Source organism: Culex pipiens, chromosome 3, assembly GCF_016801865.2.
Source record: "Culex pipiens pallens isolate TS chromosome 3, TS_CPP_V2, whole genome shotgun sequence".
Taxonomy (NCBI): Eukaryota; Metazoa; Arthropoda; class Insecta; order Diptera; family Culicidae; genus Culex; species Culex pipiens.
This window is the reverse complement of record NC_068939.1, coordinates 138,024,001-138,044,031: the sequence shown is the minus strand read 5'-3', so window position 1 is coordinate 138,044,031 and position 20,031 is coordinate 138,024,001. Positions and strand designations below refer to the sequence as shown.

Below are 20,031 nucleotides of genomic sequence, written 5' to 3'. Positions count from 1 at the left end.
ATCTTTTTTAAAATACCCAATTTCATCATCAGTTTGTCCATATTATTTTCCTTACAAATTAGGCAGGCGTTCTTACAAAAATGGTTTGTGAAAATCTTTTTTTTATTACTTTAGATCGATTCTGTGTCTTCGGCAAAGTTGTGGGTTTAGATGAGGGCTGCACAAAAAAAATGTGCGTAAAATTAGTTTTTAACTTACTTTTTGTCTCAGAAAAAAGATTTGCAATCAAAGCACTATTTTTAGTTTTTTTTTTCACTCTTTGTAGGCAAAACAAATGCCCGAATAATATCTTTTTAAAAAGCGATTTTTCAAAAATAATCGAAATGAAGGATATATTTTTCGACTTAATTTTTGTAATGTAAGTCAAATTTTTAAAATTACTTAGGTGAAATTTTGATAAATTTCGCCTTTTTCAAGTTAAAGCCATTTTAACGTTACTTTTTCTAAGAAGCAGCAGCTTTAAATTGTTTGTCGATTTTTGAAAAAAAAAAAATCAGAAAGCTGAGAAAATTCCCGAATTCCCGACGGTCTTCAATTGCCGATCATTCGGTAACTTATGGTCCGATTTCCAACTTTACAAAATAAGCACTTTTGACATTTCCTGATCACTTCGAAAAAACATCAAAAAACACTAAAACATCAAACGTGGGAGAATACACAAATTAAAATCATTTTCTATCAAAATTACTTATTCATTATATAATGTTTTTTGCAATTATTGCTCGACTAAATTTGAATAAATGATAAAGTTTAAATGGTTTTGTTTACTTTTAATCCGGCGAGATTTTAAAAATATTTGATATTGTTTTAAGATTGGATTCATCTGAATTCACCACTATGCTAATCATAACTTATCACATTTCCAACTCGTGAGAACCACTCCAATATTACGTGCTAAGTTACAGTAAACATAACCTTAAGCATCACGTTGAACTTTCTCCCAGCGAAACGCAGTAGTTTATGTCCACAAAAACCTTACTAATGGCAGTGAGAAAAGCAACACACCCCGAAAATAAAGCCATCTTCGCACCGCAGTCTTTGGATGCTGAAACCCAGCCCTGATGGTTAATTAGTCCACCCCCTTCGGGCCTAAAGGTGACTCCAAACCCCCTTTGCAAACAAAAGGCAGAGTCGTAAAACGTTGGTTTAGGGTTGTTGTTTTTCGTTTTTGCTCTATTTTATAGGTTTGTTCACTTTCGTTAATCAGTTTTTTTTTTGTTTTCTCTATTTTCAGGTGCAAAGCAGGAATCGTTTGACCACTGCCGCAAGGTTTTTTGAGATTTTGTGTTTAAAGTTGCTGTGTGTGAGATAATTGGTTCGCGCAGAAGAAGAAATAGCGAAGAAATATTGAAACGACGAAACATAACAACAAAAAGTGAAGAAAAAAGAAAAGTCATAACCAAACCAGTGTCATAAAAGTGGTTAACAAAAAAAGAGCAGAAATAAAATGTGATCAATCGAATCGTTGTGGTGTAACGAAAGTAAGAGATAGAAAGAAATAAAATATAGTGAGGAGAGTAAAATAAAAAAGCGAAGAAGTAAAAGTAATAAAACCATTCGATGGAGAAAAATGTTGTAGCGGCCGATCATCGCCTTTTGCGTAACCGTCACCAAAAAAAAGTGCTTTCACTGCGCCGAATGCCTCTGTGAGGTGGTGTAATTAACCTCTGCCAAGATAGTCGTGCTAGTGCGTGGGAGAACGGGCTACTTTTAAGGAGTGCAACCAGAGAGAGAAAAAAAAACGCAAAAAAGAAGCAAATCTGTGAAATTTTGGGGGCTCTCGACGATACCCCTTAATCATTTCGGGAAGAGGGGAAAAAAAACGAGTGAAGTGTGGCGCGGAAAAATGGGAAAATCAAACCATCGATTGTTGCGCCTGATTGGGCTGATTGGATTACAGTGCAGCCTAATGATGGTGCTGGTGGCGGTTTGTGAGGCGCAGACTAGTGGCGGCAGCAGTGGAGAAGGTAAGGGAAGCGCTTGTGATAATGTAGCGCTAGACGTGATCGATCGGAGGAGAAGTTCTGTGGAAAGGTGTGAGCGGAATGGCAATTAGGTTGAAACGTGGTCAGGAAACTGACAAATACTTGAAGAAGTGCTTACTCCGATGTTGTTCTTCATAGTTTAACCCAGGGCTACCAGAAAGAGTAAACCTTTAAAGCGATTCCGATTCCTGCTTTTGTAAATTTGGGGACTATAACTGAATCTGACTCCACAGCCCTGGTTTAACCCGGTGGCCACTTGAGTACAGAATTCGACCAAATCCACACAAAAGAAAATTGGAAAAAAGTCGAAAATTTTGTTTTTTTTTTTTTGTCAAAAAGTCGGGAATTCTGAGCAAACTGCATTAGAAAATACTATCTGAATCTTGAATAATTTAATATTTTTCACAATATTAATATCAAATGCACGTTAAGAGAACTTTCTTCAAAACTAAAGATTCATTTCACTATGTTAATCTAATTAAGAATAATAGGGATTTAATTTTGACTGAGTTCATAAAATATAATAGTAAAAGTTAACTTAAAACAAAGATATCAAAAGCCCAATTCTTAAAAAAAAATAAAAAATATATCATTCCAAATAAAACATTGTAAATGGACCGATGTGAGTTTGTAAACAAAGAATGTATCCTGCTCACGTCAGATGAGGAGTGAGAAGGAAAAACTTTTCATTTCAATTTCACATTGACCCATTTACATTGTTTTGCATGATTTTATTGCATTTCATCACATTGTTAAAAAAATTGAAAAACAGTTCATACTAATGTTTGACAATTTTTTTCATGAAAATATAGCAAAATCTTGATCAGAAACAAATCTGAGCAAACAACCCAAACCATAGATTATTTCGTTAAAAAGCTGTTTATTACCTAATAGGTTCCCAAAATTATTTTTTCTATCCTCAGTAGGGTGACAATAATAAAAATCGACATCAGGGATACCCTCTGACTCGATTCCTAAGTATCTGTGCCAAATCGGTCAAGGTTTAAGAATCGCTTTTTATCGTCGAAGTGTATATGGGGAAAATCGCAAAAATGTATTTCTGCCAGGTAACGCGGGTCTCGCCCAAAATTGTCCAAGTGTGAGATTCTTGTAGGAAATTTAATTTGCTACAACTTTGCCGAAGGGTGCAAAACGATCCTGATTTTTGGTGAATTTTTTAGTCAAAAGGGATTTTTGTATATACTTTCTATATACCCTTTATATACTTTCAAGTATATAAGAGCAGTTCTCTAGGATTTCGGTCATTCGATTTTTTTTTGTATTTTTTAATCCGACTGAAACTTTTTTGGTGCCTTCGGTATGCCCAAAGAAGCCATTTTGCATCATTAGTTTGTCCATATAGTTTTCCATACAAATTTGGCAGCTGGCCATACAAAAATGATGTATGAAAATTCAAAAATCTGTATCTTTTGAAGGATTTTTTTGATCGATTTGGTGTCTTCGGCAAAGTTGTAGGTATGGATACGGACTACACTGGAAAAAAATAATACACGGTAAAAAAAATTTGGTGATTTTTTTATTTAACTTTTTATCACTAAAACTTGATTTGCAACAAAACACTATTTTTATTTTTTTTATTTTTTGATATGTTTTAGAGGACATAAAATGCCAACTTTTCAGAAATTTTCAGGTTGTGCAAAAAATCATTGACCGAGTTATGAATTTTTTAATCAATACTGATTTTTTCAAAAAATCGAAATTTTGGTCTCAAAAATTTTTCAACTTCAATTTTTGATGTAAAATCAAATTTACAATCAAAAAGTACCTAAGTGAAATTTTGATAAAGTGCACCGTTTTCAAGTTAAATCCATATTTAAGTGACTTTTTTGAAAATAGTCGCAGTTTTTCATTTTTAGATTAGTGCACATGTTTGCCCACTTTTGAAAAAAATATTTTTGGAAAGCTGAGAAAATTCTCTATATTTTGCTTCTTCGGACTTTGTTAATACGACCTTTAGTTGCTGAGATATTGCAATGCAAAGGTTTAAAACCAGGAAAATTGATGTTTTCTAAGTCTCACCCAAACAGCCCACCATTTTTCAATGTCAATATCTCAGCAACTAATGGTCCGATTTTCAATGTTAAAATGTTTCATATCATTTGTGAAATTTTCCGATCTTTTCGAAAACAATATTTTCAAAATTTTCAAATCAAGACTAACATTTCAAAAAGGCCAAACTTTCAATATTACGCCCTTTTAAAATGTTAGTCTTGATTTGAAAATTTTGAAAATATTGTTTTCGAAAAGATCGGAAAATTTCACAAATGTTTTATATTCTAACATTGAAAATCGGACCATTAGTTGCTGAGATATTGACATTGAAAAATATTTTTTTCAAAAGTGGGCATACATGTGCACTAATTTTAAAAAATGAAAAACTGCGACTATTTTGAAAAAAGTTACATAAAAATGGCTATAACTTGAAAACGGTGCACTTTATTAAAATTTCACTACAGTACTTTTTGATTGCAAATTCAATTTTACATCGAAAAATGAAGTTGAAAAATTTTTGCGACCAAAATTTCAATTTTTTCAAAAGATCAGTATTGATTAAAAAATTCATAACTCGGTCAATGATTTTTTGCACAACTTGGAAATTTCTGAAAAGTTGGCATTTTATGTCCTCTAAAACATCAAAAAATAAAAAAAATTAAAAATAGTGTTTTTTTGCAAATTAAGTTTTAGTGATAAAAAGTTAAATAAAAAATCACCAAATTTTTTTTTACCTTGTATTATTTTTTTTTTGAGTGTAGTCCGTATCCATACCTACAACTTTGCCGAAGACACCAAATCGATCAAAAAATTCCTTCAAAAGATACAGATTTTTGAATTTTCATACATCATTTTTGTATGGACAGCTGCCAAATTTGTATGGAAAATTATATGGACAAACTAATGATGCAAAATGGCTTCTTTGGGCATACCGAAGGCACCAAAAAAGTTTCAGTCGGATAAAAAAATACAAAAAATAAAATTGAAGAAAAAAGTCCGATTTCGTAGAGGATTGCTCATAAGCCTATTTCTTTTTATCGCATTGCTAATAAACTGCCCATGTTCGCATAAATGTCCCATATGCAAAAACAGCAAGCTGAGAAAAACGCATTTGAAGTTTGTCCCACATATAAGGCTACGTGTTAAGTTTTCACGAAAAAACTGGATTTCCTCCTGATTTCTAGAACAAAGTACTGCATGTTATACACAGAAAATAAAAGTTGAATTTTGGAATGTTGAAAATTTGGTAGGTTGAATATTAACTCTTTATTTGTGGTATATTTAATAAAAAATGTGTAAAAATGTGAACCTGACGAATATTCATCAAAAACTGATGAAAATTCATTCACCATTTTCTGGGGTAAAATTTATCATTTTTTTTGCCACAAAATCTGTCACCATTTCCTGATGAATATTACCATCATTTTTTTTTGTAGGCTCTTTTGAAAGAGCACACGATTTTGAACCAAACTGCATCAATAACTCAAAAGTGATGAAAATGCATATGGGACATTTATGCGATCATGGGCAGTAAAGTATTAACTCATCAGGATCAACTCGGATCTTCTTGCATCCTTCGACAAAGTTGTAGGAAATTGAATTTCCTAGAAGAATATCAAACTCAGGCTATTTTGGGCGCGACTTGCGCTATCTGCAGCCAAATCCTGAAGCGATGTTTTTCCCCATACATTTCCGCAATTTTCCCCATATAAACTTCAACGATAAATAGCGACCCTTAAACCTTAACCGATTTGGCTCAAAATTGGCACAGTTACTTATTATTGCCTAAAGAATCGAGCCAGGGGGTATCTCCTGAGATTTTTTTTTTTAATTTTCAATTCTTCTTGTCACCCTAATCCTCAGTCAAATTACACCATTATATTGGGAAACATTTTCGAATCAATCACATTGTAGTAGAGAATAGTTTTCTGAACAAATTCCGTAAAGTACACAGAAAAAAAAAGTTGAATTTTGGAATGTTGAAAATTTGGTAGGTTGAATATTACCTCTTTATTTAAGTAATATTACATAAAAAATATGTAAAAATGTGAACCTGATGAAGATTCATCAAAAACTGATGAAAATTCATCATTTTCTGGGGTAAAATTTATCATTTATTTTGCCACAAAATCTGTCACCATTTCCTGATGAATATTACCATCATTTTTTTTCTGTGTAAGTATCAGTGTTGGCTCAATATAGAGGATTGAAAAAAATAATTTGGGAACAGCTTTTTAACGAAATAATCTATGGTTTGCATTTAATTATGCTCAAATTTGTTTCTGGGCAAGAAGTAGCTGTATTTTCATGACAAATTGTATTTTTTTTATTCAGTCGTATTGGTTCTTCCAACTTTGATTTTGGGAGAATTTAATAGAAAGTTACAAATCTGATAATTTTGTTCGGAAACTTTGTATTGAAGGTCAAACACTGTGTGTGTGGTCCAATCCAATACCCGCTAACCGGTAGCGAAATTATGGGAAAGTATAATTTGTATCAGACTTTGTATATGCCGAATGCTGATACAACTTATCTCAGTCCCGGGTATTAAGTGGTGATAGCTCCCGCGCTGCTTCCAACGACCCATTTCAGAATGACAGAGATCCTAGCGGCCCAATTCCGAGGTCGTTGGGCATTGTCCGGCCCCGCCTTAACATAGAAGCAAGCACCAGACGGATCCTAATCCCTTCAGGCAAATCAGGGATCAGAGCGTATTTAATATGAGAAGAATACAACATGTTTTATAACCTTCAGATGGCCGACTGGTTAGAGTCCCAGACCATCAATCCAGAGGTGTGAGTTCGAATCCCACCTGATTCTGTTTCGTTTTTGTTCATATTCAAAGTTCCAATCCCTGATTCTAAATTTCAAAGGTACCGACCGGGATTTGATCCCTGAACCTTCAGCTTGTGAGGCAGAAGCCGTAACCATTAAGCCACGGGCTGTTTAACCTATTCAAAATTGTTTGAACTTCTTTTTTTTTTCAAGTGTATATTGAAATTATGAAGAGGAATACAAAACAATTTCATTTTTTCTTTACTGCATAAATTACCCAAGTAAAGTCCTACGAAAGGTTATCAACATTCCACGCGTAATCTTTCCATTACAATCTCACCGCAATCAATCGCTGTAGGGTGATCTACGCGGATTGAGAAACATAAACGTAACTCATTCTCATTGCGGCCCCATGCTCCGTATCTTCCTTTTACTCTCATCATCTTCAAAGACTTAAACACGTCCGAACGGCGGAAACCTGTTTTCCTTCGAGCTTCAAAGCGAAAGGCTAAATTAGCTCGGCATTTTGCTGCGGCATCATGCGCAGCAAAACAAACATTATAAACAACAACATTAGAACGTCTGCGGTTTTTTTCTAGACTTGTTTACTTGATGTGATATAGGTTTTTCACTAGGGAAATGTGAATTTTACGTTTGAGTATAAATTGTGAGTAGAGTTCTTCAAACTAAAATAAATCCCTTTAAAGTTAATTAGATTCAAATTTCATTAATTATTTACTTGCTTTGATATTTTAAATTTGACTCGTTAACATTATCAATTCGTTTTATAATTTTGTTTTGAATATTAGAAAGCCCACCATAAATTAAGTTTATTTTTTGTCCAAGACATTAATATAAATTATTCACAGAAAAGTGATAAAAATCATCACAAAAATCCCTTTCTAACCCAGTCAACAGAAACGCATACAAATTAGCCCCAACATCACCAATTGGGACAGTACCTCTTCGATTAAACGCATATTTCCCCACACAAAAACCCCATCACTTGTGGGCTATAGTCTCATTAAGCCCTGCCGCGTCAAACCACACGTTCACCTTAATGGGAAGCGTCATTGATTTTCAAAACAAGCCCCCTCACATTAACACAGTTTGTTTGTTTTTTTTTTTTTTGCGTCATGCTCTACTTTCGACGATCATTCAGTGGCGTTCAGTTGGTTTAACTAAAGCATGCACAACGATTATTGACTTGATTTTTTTGCGGCTAGCGTACCAACACGTATGGAAACACGTTTATTCATGGAACAAATTGAGCCTGGGATCGTGAGCGAATGGAAACAGAACGCTCAAGTCTAGATATGCGATGAGTTTGGGATCACATGAGCAATTTACCCCATCAGTTATAATTTTAGCCAAATAAATAAATATATAAATAGAACGATGCCTTAACTAAAAAAAAATCGAAAGCCATGGGATTTTTTGCCTGAATCAATTTTTAAGAACATTGAACTTAGTCAGTTTGAACAACACTGTCAGTTCAGGTTTGCAAAAGTGATAATTGCGTTTTCTATTTTTAAAACTTTGAAATTGGTAAACTATACTAACATTTTGGCAAATGTTATTAAACAATCTGCAAACTTAAGCAAATTCAATGTTACCCTAAATGCAATAAGTAATTTGTAGATGATTTCTGTAAACTGCCAAACATTGAAAAAGGGTTTATAACACCTTTTGGCAAAATCGAGATTTTCACTACAAGTTCTAAAACAGATGCCAATGTATCATTTGAAGAAAATCAATAAAATAGTGTTATAGGTTGGCTGACGATCCAAAAAACCAAACGGCTAATATGCCATTCTAATGAGAAATTGCTTTGACGAAAATTTGGTGACGAAAAAATTAATTCAATTATACGCCCTTTTAAAATGTTAGTCTTTATTGCAGCATTTTCATAATATTTTTCAGACAATTTCACAAATATATTATTTTAAATGGGGGGCTGTTAGGTTGAGACTTTGAAAACTTCAATTTCTCTATTTATTTTATCGGCTGTATCTCAGCAACAAGACCTTCCATATTTCTTTGACAAATTCATAAAAAACTGTGAGCCCCACGATTTTTTTTTTTTCAGAAATGGCCAATCATGGCCATTATTTAAAACAATAGAAAAACTGCTAAATTTTAGTTGAAACCAAACATCCAGTGAAAATATCCCCAAAACACTTTATTAAAATTTCTGTAAAGAACTTTTCGATTGCAAACCCAATTTTATATTTCTTTTCGAAAAATATATTTTGAAATTTGTTGAATCAAGACTAACATTTCGAAAGAGTCAAACATTCAATATTACGTCAATTTAAATTCAAATTATTCGCTCTACAGCATTGCCTTGGCGCTCTCGATTACGAGATTCCTACTCGAAACTAGGTGTCCGAAGGATTGATTGTTGAGGCAATTGCAAACCTCTTTTTACACCTAAGCTTCCATCCACCCCGGGATTCGAACTGACGACCTTTGGATTGTGAGTCCAAATGCCTACCAGCGACTCCACCGAGGCAGGACCCAGGGAGACGACTCCTACACCTGGACTGAGCTATCGACCTAACCTCTAGGTTAGACCGGGACCAACATTTACTTCCCTGTCCGACGGAAGGCGTGATCAGACAAATCTCGTCACAAAATTTGCCACCGGGACCTTCTGGGATCGAACCCAGGCCGACTGGGTTAGAGGCAACCACGCTTACCCCTACACCACGGTCCCGGCTTTCGCAATTTAAATTGCGAGTCTATATTTCAAAATTTTCAGAATATTTGTTTAACCATGATTTTTTTTAAATAAAATTAAACTTTAAGTGGCTATATCTTGAAAACGGTGCACTTTACGAAAAATCTGTAAAGAACTTTTCAAATTAAATTTTACATTAAAAACTGAAGTCAAGAAATGTTTTTGACAATTATTTCTATTTAAGAAAATGCATTATTTTTAAATTGCCGGTAACATATTTGTCTCTATGGCTCGAAATTTGCGGTTTTTTCACCTAAAACATATAAAAAAATGGTTCAAAGTACTTCAAGAAGAAGTTTTCATAAATTTTTTAAAAGTTAAAATAATTAGTTAACTATAATTAAGAAAATGTTGTTGAACAGCATTATTTTAATATTCTCAAAGTGTTATGATTTTCTCAATGAACTTGATTTTAAATCGAAAAACGGAAAGCATTTTCGGATTCTTTGGACAATTTTTCACTAGAAGAAGGTAAAATAAGTTTGTAAATAATAAATATTATGTGTTTTAAAAACCATTATTCCAAAGAAACTTCAAATTTATAGGCCAAATGTTGAACAAGTTTCATATAAAATGTGAATCGATAATTTTATAAACAACACTGGTTTTTACGAATAAGAGGCAAAATTGTGATCAATTTTACCTGAAATTTAAATGTATTTTGTTAAAATGCTTTAAAAACTTAGTTAACTCAATATGAGTTTGTTTTTTTATGGAATATAGAAGCAACCTTAGCGATTGTAAATTTGACGTAAAAATAAAATTTTAACATCCTCAATTTGATTTTAAAAAGAAAACTGTTACTTAATCCACCTTTAGGTAGTTGATGCCTTCCTCACATTCATAAAGTGAATACACTACACAGCCTCAAAAAAGTATATAAATAACACTTACTTTATCAAAATCTCTGAGATTCGGCCTAAAAAAGTGTAATAAAAACACTAAAGTACCTATAACTTTTGATAGGGTTAGGGTAGGCTCTTTGAAAAGATCTCTTGATTACCCATCCAAATATGGGTCGCATGGTAGATCCGGACAACGTTTTCATCAAAATATTGAGATCCGGCCTCTAAAAAGGTTATAAATAACACTTAAGTGGTTATAACTTTCGATAGGGTTGTCAGATCTTCAACGTTTTGGGCTCGTTGGAAATGTCTTTTGAATACCTTTCTAAAAATGTATATGGGTTTTATTTCAAAAAACACCCTTTTTACAATCTTCCGAAGTTTAGCTAAAATCGTTTTTAGCATGACTTTTGAAGTATAATTCTAACTTACATAATATTAACTAGGGTCTTGTGGGACCCCAAGACGGATCGAATGAGACCAAAACGGTCCAAATCGGTTAAGCCAGTTCAAAGATAATCGAGTGCATATTTTTCGGTGCACGGACTTACAGACAAACACATGCACAGACATTTGTTCAGAATTTGATTCTGAGTCAATAGCCCAGTCACGAAATATTCTAGCAGAGCTGGTTCTGTCAGAATCCTGCTAGAACGGTGGAACAATCCTGCTAGAATGCTGTAAGAATATCCAGCTCTGTAAGAACCCTGCTAGAATCCTGCTGGAACGTCGTGACTGGGAGGTATACGTGAAGGTGGGTCTACGAGGTCGAATAAAGAAGTTCATTTTTCGAGGGATTTTTTAGCCTTTCCTCATTAAGGTGAGGAAGGCAAAACTAGGACTATCAAAGTCACTCCGGAATTCAAAATAATAATTTTCAACACAATTATTTTTTAAGAACTATTGAAAAAAAACTTGTTTTTTACAAAAATAGTGCATGGATCATGTGTGCCCTACCACAGTACATGTTTTAAAAATAATAATCTTGAGGCAAACCTTAACAGTTTGAAAACATTCCAAAAATAAATTAAAATCCTATCAATGTCACCCCGGTATGTTACCGAAGTTTGAGACACATAAACAAAATACAAAAAATAAAAATGCACAAAATCGGCCGATTTTGTTGAGATTTGCTCATAGAAAAATGACACTGTACAGAAAATAAACTTTTTTTAAATTTATTTTTCTCCCTCTCCCTTTTCCAGACCTCTCCACGACCACCGCCGAAGCCAGCACCACGACCCTCACCAACGCCATCGATCCAGACCAATCCTCCTCGACTGTGATACCACTGGATGTTCTTCCGCTGAGTAACAGTACCACTCCGGGTCACGAGAATGACGTGACCACCATCACCACAACCAAAGAAAGTCTCGAAAGTGGTGCTCCATCAACGGAGTCGTCCACGTCGACAACCACAACAACGTCCCACTTGACCTCGTCCGAATCCGGCGCGAATGAGGTAAGCACCGAGTCCGAACTGCTGGACCAGGTCACCGCGAGACAACAGAGCGCCGACAACAAACCGGTTCTGCTGCACGTGAAGAGTTCGGAGGAGGTCGCCAACGACCGCGACCCGGCCAACCCCCCGTCGATCTTGAACCACTTTGTTCCGGGCGGGGAAAGCTCGTCGGAGGAACTGCTCAAGATGAGCGAGGGCTCGAAGGAGGTCGAGGTGACGCCGCGAGGACGCTCAATCAGCTTCGGGGCGGACGGTCCGATCAACTTTGTGACGGCACCGGATCTGGCCACGACGCTGGGACCCAGTTCGACGACGACCACAGCCAGGTCTGCAGCGCACACGGAACTCGGTGATTTGTCCGATATTAGCATGGAGGAGGAAGAAGAGGAAGAGGGTTCGAAAACGAAGAAGACCGGGGATGATGTGATGAACGCCGTGAGTCATCACAGCACGACGGAGGGGCCCCAAGTGATGGCCGGACGGGATCTCGAGACGGCGATGATGATGGTCGTAGACGAGTGCATCTACAACGGTGTCGAGTACAAGGTAAGTGGTGTGTGTTGTCAATAATTGGCAATAAACTGGAAGTGTGGAGTCGTTATCGTTTTGGGGAAGTGAAGTGAAATTTTATTGCCTGTTTGATGAGGTACTTGTGTATGGCTTTGCGGAACGCTTTGCAGCCAAGTAATTTTATGGCAATTTTAGGATTTGTTTTAATTGAAACTGTAATACAAATAGAAAAAAAATAGAATTTGTAATGGTTTACAGGTTTATTGCCAGTCCGCACATTAATTACTCAAATTATTGAACTCAATTGATTTCTTACTCTTTTGTTCAACTGATGGTCTCAAAATAATGTTAATTTTTTTAAGGTATTTCTTTAAAATAAATAAGCTTATATTGTAGCTCTGTTCTTATAGAAATGAATTAAAATTATTATAAACAGCCTTTTGCATTTTATAAAAAAATAATGCAAAAATACTTTTTGATTCCAAATTCAATTTTTCATCCAAAACCGATGTTTAGATAATTTTTTTTGGAGGGAGTTTCCGAAACTTTCTGAAAACCACTAATTTAAAATAATAATCATAGCTCAAAAGGTAGCACTTATAGTCCACTTAAACATAGGGAACATCCATAAACCACGTGGACACTTAAGGGAGGAGGGGGAGGTTTGGCGATTGTCCATGCTCTATACAAATAAGATTTTATTTGTATGGAAATTGTCCACGATGGGGAGGCGGTTGAGATTTCCAAAATAGTGTCCACATGGTTTATGGATGGTCCCATATCAAGAAATGAAAAAAACGGAGGTAGGTAATAGGGTCATATATTTTGGACCTAGTACCTATTTTGGACCTATTTTTATTAATCGAGGTAGTTCAGGCTTTTAAAGTACGAAATCACTGAATCCAACCAACAGAAAATGTAAGCAGGATCGTTTTGTAGCTTACCTCTTCCAAAAATGTTAACATTTTTGATTATTTCCGCATTTTCAGTAACTTTTTTCCAATGCCATTCGTACTTCCTACCATTTTCCTAGCACATCGATTAGGTCCAAATATTCCGGCCTCGTTGCTTATCAGATTTGGCTCGCGACACCTCGATGATTTTTTCTGTTTTGCACTGACACCAAGCAATTTCGTCCGGTTTCAGAGCAATGTAACTGTTGTCTATTTAATTATTTTATGTTTTTCGTCCCTAAACCATTGAAATAACTATTCTATTATCGAAAAAAACTCAATTCAAAATATTTTTTCAAATCAGCCGCGTTGGATCAGTTTTTGGAGCTACTTGCCGTCGGTTCAAGGCTATCACCAACACATGTATAACAAGGTGTTGCCAGTTTTGTTTATCAATTTATTTCGATATTTCATTGAAGTTACTTGATTTTTTTTTTTAATTTAATATTTTGAATTGCATTCTGCATTCCTTTACTGTAATTATTTGAAAGAAATCCAAGCTTTAAAAAGCAAATGATTAACAAAAACAATGAAAATATGTTTTTTAAACGATAAAAATGATTTAGATGATTGTTAGGACCGATTGCAAAGTATCCCAAAATTTAAACTGATGTTGATTTATTTTTGTCTTAACATCATTATCGCCAATTTAGCTGCAAACTGGCTACCCTGTTGGAATTGAAGGGGAAACGATTGAAAAACCTAAAGGGTTTAGTTCATTAAATCGTCAGCTGTCACCGTGACAGGAGCTGTCAACATTGCTTACGAGTGGTTTTTGAAAAAGTCGTATGAATTAAATTAAAAAAAACTTGAGTTCGTTTTAAAATGATCCTAAGCGCTAGTTATAAACAAATCAATTTTTCGATCAGTTCTCGATCAATTTACGATATATAAATAAAAAATGCTTCAAATTGTCATCTGCACGTCTTTTAAATGCTCTTTACTGGAAAATTTCGCACTAAGTTACAAGCTATAATCTCCCTTTAAAATTTCTTGATTGTTTAATCATATTTGAACTTAAGCTCTGCGTAAAATTTAGAACCCTTTTTCATTGTTACTTGTTATGTATCTGTGTCATTCATTTAATTTTAAGTAAAGGTGTTTTTATTGCGACTAATAACGGGTTGTCTTTTATGTTCTAATGCTTGAATAATTAGGTCGTAAGAATACGCAAATTGTTAATAGGACAGAGACCTGCTAAAGATGCGTGAGTTTCCATTCAATATAATTAAAACACGTTTTCAAATTCAAATCCATTGTTTTATCATAATTATTTAATTTCTGAAATAAATATTTTCCAAATTATAATCGTGGATAGGCCCTTTGGTTTATCAAACCGAGTTGTTGTAAGTGTGTGTGTTGCCGCCGCACGCCGCAATTCGAGTTGTCCAAATTTCAACCAATCAGAGTGTGGGTCCAAAATAGGTTCAGCGATGTCTTCAAAAAACATTCAATAAGCCCAAAAAGCATCCAAAAAATGTTTTACTTGAAATGCTTATTACAATGAAATGGTTAAATAATTTTCAATTTTCAATAGTACACTTTGTTAAGCATAAATTAAGGCACAAAACAATCCTGAAACGAGCCAAATTAGTTAGACCGTTCCTGAGAACCATGCGAAATGTGTTTACGCTTTGCATAGTAGGTCCAAAATAGGGCCATATACCCTACTACGCAACGTTTTTGATTGATGCACAATTTTCCTTAAATTTAAATTTTCCATCTCCATCACCATCTTATAATATGACTCAAAAGATGAGATTTTTTGTACCCTTATTTACATCACAAAATTTCTAAAATTGAAAAATTTTTGTTTTTGGGAAATCAACTTTTAATGATAAAAAGTTGAAGATACAGTCATTTTTTTCCGTGTTTTTTTTTTTAACAGTCCTAATCATAACCTACAACTTTGCCAATGTTGACCAAATCGATCAGAAAATCTCTGGTCGAAATATGGAATTTCATACATTTCGTACACATTTTGTATGACCAGCCTCAAAATTATATGGAGACTTGTATGGAAAAACGAATGATGCAAAATGACTTCTTTTGCCATATGGAATGCATGGGCAAAGATTCTTCCAAATCGAAAACAGAAAATTTGAAAATCGCAAACAAAAATTGCAAAATCTTTCAAAAATATATAGCAAGTTTGGAAAAGCAAATATGGCTTGAGTAATTTTCGCCTTGAAATATTTTTATTATTATGCTTTGAAGTTTTTATTATTATGCAAGACTTGTCGATCTTCCGATTTTTCAAAATATTTTTTACTACAAAAAGCAACCAAAACAACGTTTTTTTTTTTCGAACGAGTGGTTTTGAATAAACAAAATTAGTTAATTAAAATTTCAAGCTTTGTTTTCATAGTTTTATAGAAAATTCCTCATTTACAGAATTTCTTTTTACACTCATCAAGAGAGAAAATCACAGAGAATGCGAGCAGAACAAATTCACGACTACCTAAGAGAATAACTTGTAACAGAAGTTTAACATGGGTTTGCCTTTTGTTATTATTCTGCTTCATAAATCAACGTGGCAGAAATTGAGTTTTGAATTATTTTGTTTGAGTTGATTTCATTAATTGAGAATACGAAAAAAGTAATACATGGTTGTAAAATATTTCATTTTATATCCGCAAAATGAATTAAAAATTTTCTAAGGTTTATTTATGTTTTTGATTATTCCATTTCCCTGGCTCATTTTTATCCAAGATTATATAAATATAATGAAATTTTTTCAAAATTTAACAACTTTGTAAAATTTTGTCGCTACTTATTTATAATGAAGTTTTCAAAAATTTGATTTTGAAAAATATTTAAAAAATAAGTAATTAGATAATCAATAATGAAACTGAAAACAATCATATGATTCTTTTTAATCTGCTGATCCTTAAGTAGCGAGCGAACCTTTTATCAGTATTATTTTAGGTAAAAAATATAGTTTGTTAACTAATCTCAAAAAGACGCAATAAAAATATTATTTCTTTCTAAGGGACCATCCATAAACTACCTGGACACATTGTGAGGGGGGGGGGGGTGTATAGCGATTGTCCACGCTCTATACAAAAAAGGTTTTTTTTTTGTATGGACAATTGTCCACGAGGGGGGGGGGGGGGTTAGATTTCAAATAAAGTGTCCACGTGGTTTGTGGATGGTCCCTAACTGTTGGAATTAATAAGTTTTTTTAATTAAATAATTACTGAAATTACTCATTAATTACTTTAATTGCTTTGTAAATTCTTAGTAATTTGTCGATAGAATGCATGAGGCAACTTTATTAGTTTTTTTATCACTTTTAAATACAATTTTATGTTCAAAGATAATTTGCCAATAATTGATAATTAATGTCCAATCTCAAAACAAAGTCCTACCATTTAAGTCAAAACCTGTTTCGATACGGTTGCCCAAAGCTTCCTGTCCCACATCCATCACTCCGATTCCACAACAAATCCGGCAATTAAATTACGACCCCGTAACGAAAACCTTAAACTACTCCTCTTCTGAACAACTAGCAGTGTTGTCACAGACGGGTGCTGGTTGTTCTAGGTTATGTTAATTAGTTCGCGAGCCGCGGTCCCATTGTCCAAAATCAGTCTCGCATGCCCAATTAGACAACACAGAAAAAAAAATCATGGTAATATTACATCTGGGAAGAGGTACATCTTTTATGTCAGAAAAAAAGGTGTAATTTTACCGCTGGAAATGTGTAATTTTACCACTTTTCTGGTGTAATGTCACTTTTTCAGTCTGAATTGAGGTAAAATTACATCATAAAAGAGGTAATATTCAACCTTCCAAAATTAAAGCTTCCAAATTTACATTATTTTTTTCTGTGAAGTTTTGAAACGCTCAACTTTTGCGATTGAATAATTTTTCGCAGCACCCGAATTTAATGGCCCAGGTGATGGTAATTTTTTAATTGCTTTCGAAACGGAACCGGAACAGCAAAAAAAACCAACTCGGAGATAAAAATCCTGTTTTGAAATTGGTCGACCAAATAATGGGCGCAGAAATAAAATCATTTTCGCATTTCAAATTGCGGCTTGCGCAAGTGGCCCGCGCCGATTGCGAGGTGTCCGTGGCCAATGTCGTAACTCGCCACCAGATGGCCACCAGATAATAGTGATGATGATGAACGTGTAAACCCGCTGACGAGATCATCATAACAATGGACCAGACTGGAGGTTGAGGGGGCTTGGGTGTGAATTTCATAAGAGCTGTGATTGTAGGCTTTATTTACTTTTTAAGTTCAAGGTCTTGCATTCACACACGAGTGCACAATGGGAAAGACCTCAGCCCAAGGGCCCTTAGTACAAGCCACTAGTTAGCATAAGTGGGTGAGATGATTTTCTTATCAGGGTGAAGAAAATGGGGTTGGTCCACTTTTCAGTGCAAGCAGCCTAAGCGTAATGGCAGGGTGTTGAAACGGGCACTTGTATGGCTGGAGCTATTAATATTGGGTGCCGCTTTTAACGACCTATTAACTAAGGCGGTAGTCCGTGTAAATGTGTTGTTGGCGCCACCGCTTCTGAAAGTGATCCGAGGTAGAGTGTAGCCGTTAAATGGGATTTCTAGCTTAATAAAAATCAGTTTATTTAAGAGGTTTATCGATTACCTTAACAGCTGAGCACCATTGGAGTTTGTTGAATACTCGAACATCCGAATAGCAGCGAAAACAAATCATTTCATTTTCTGCAAACCATAATTAAGATGACAATTTCCCATTTTAAGATACAATTTTGGCAGCTGTCCATACAAAAATGGTACGTGAATATTTAAACAGCTGTAACTTTTGAGTGAATTTTCTGATTGATTTGGTGTCTTGGGAAAAATTGTAGGAATTGTTGAGGACTATTGAGAAAAAAATAGGTACACGGAAAAAAAATTGCTGATTTTTTTATGATCTTTTTTTTCACAAAAACTCAATTTCGAGATTTTTTTATATGTTTAAGGGGATCAAAACCCGCAACTTTTGAGCTATAGGGAAGTATAGGTCAAAAAATCTGCCGCCGAGTTTTGATTTTTTGAAAAAATAGTGATTTATGGAAAAAAAAATTAATACAAAAAGAAATTGCCCGATTTTTTTAATTCAAAATTGAATTCGCAATTGAAAAGTACTCTACAGATTTTTTGATAAAGGGCTCCGTTTTCAAGATATAGCCACCGACAGTTTGATTTTAACGAAATATTTGCAGTTTTTCGATTTTTAAAAGAAGTGACCATGAGTGACCATTTCTAAAAATATTTTTTTTGAAGAGTTCAGAAAATTTTCTATGAAATTGTCCAAGAGACATTGAAGATTGGTCTTCTGGTTGCTGAGATACAGCGGCTTAAAGAAAAAGAAACATGAAAATTGAAGTTTTCTAAGTCTCACCCAAACAACTCACCATTTTCTAATGTCGATATCTCAGCAACTAATGGTCCGATTTGCAATGTTTAAACATGAAACGTTAGGGTGTAATAACAAAATCGATTTTCCAGTACAGCAACTTTTCAGTTCCTTTTGGGGTTCTAAACAACTCCCCAAAGTTTGAGAACGATTGGTTAAGTCCCCACTTTGCGCAAAGCGATTCAATTTTCCATATAAATTTGTATGGGAAAAACCTTTTTTTTTATTTGGATATTTAAAAAAACCACGTTTCACGCTATATCAAAACCGGATTCATATTCGTATGCTCTGGAAGATGCTCTACAACTTTCCCCAAGAGAGTATGGTGCTAACTTGCTCCTGAAAGAAGATACAGCGTCCTCAAAACTCGTCTAAAACGTGATTTTTGAGCAAAAAACACATTTTAGACGAGTTTTGAAAACGCTGTATCTTTTTATAGGAACAAGTTAGCACCATACTCTCTTCGGGGATGTTGTAGAGCACATTTCAGAGCAATCAAATATCAATCCGGTTTTAATATAGCGTGAAACGTGGATTTTTGAAATATCAAAATAAAAAAAAAATGGTTTTCCCCATACAAATTTATATGGAAAATTGAATCGCTTTGCGCAAAGTGGGGACTTAACCAATCGTTCTCAAACTTTGGGGAGTTATTTAGGACCCCAAAAGGAACTGAAAAGTTGCTGTGCTCACTAAATTTGAACAACTTTATTTTTTCCAAACAACCATATTACACCCTAATGAAACATTCGTGAAATTTCCGATCTTTTCGTAAACAATATTTTGATTTTTTTTATCAAGACCTAGGTGATGAATGGAGAGAATGCGTAATGTGATTTTCGAATGATCCCACTTTGTTCCCATCTACTGTTCAAGTGCAAGCATGACTTTTTTCTTACTGGTAAAATAGCTGTTTTATAATCAGTAGTATGTGTTTTATTTTGTCTAGTTTTTGTCATTTTATGCTGGAAATTGTGTTTTTTTAAGTTTCATCGGTTTGAAGATGTTTTTCTTTTTTAAGAATGACGAAGAACTGCGGCGAGAGTGTCATTCTGTGATGTCGTGGATGGTTAGGTAGGATTTCAACGGAATCATACAATAAAGACAACTCCTGGATGGATACAACCACATCGACTCCATAAATAACTTTCATTCATAATTATAAAAAAAATACGATCTCGCCTTCAACTTTCTTAAGATTTCTTGACTTCAACTCCAGGTCCTTAAAATCCACTAATTTTTCATTCTTGCAAAAAAAAAAACATTTTTAATGATCGATAACAATACTCTCTACTTTTGGCGAACAGTAAATTGGTTCCACTTTGACAGTTCAAAATTGAGACCGTTTTGCGAACC

At 34.4% G+C, this 20,031-nt stretch overlaps 1 protein-coding gene across 3 annotated transcripts in view; it reads left to right on the top strand.

The window, feature by feature from the left end:
- The first annotated feature begins 1,234 nt into the window (after nt 1-1,234).
- The window catches only part of LOC120428859 (putative epidermal cell surface receptor), a 60,244-nt gene continuing 41,447 nt past the window's right edge, over nt 1,235-20,031 (top strand). For all 3 annotated transcript variants that reach the window (XM_039593984.2, XM_039593983.2, XM_039593982.2), the window contains exons 1-2: nt 1,235-1,967; nt 11,567-12,369. In XM_039593984.2, coding sequence (XP_039449918.1) covers nt 1,847-1,967; nt 11,567-12,369 — 924 coding nt within the window. In that variant the 5' untranslated portion in view covers nt 1,235-1,846. The remainder of the gene's footprint in view (nt 1,968-11,566; nt 12,370-20,031) is intronic.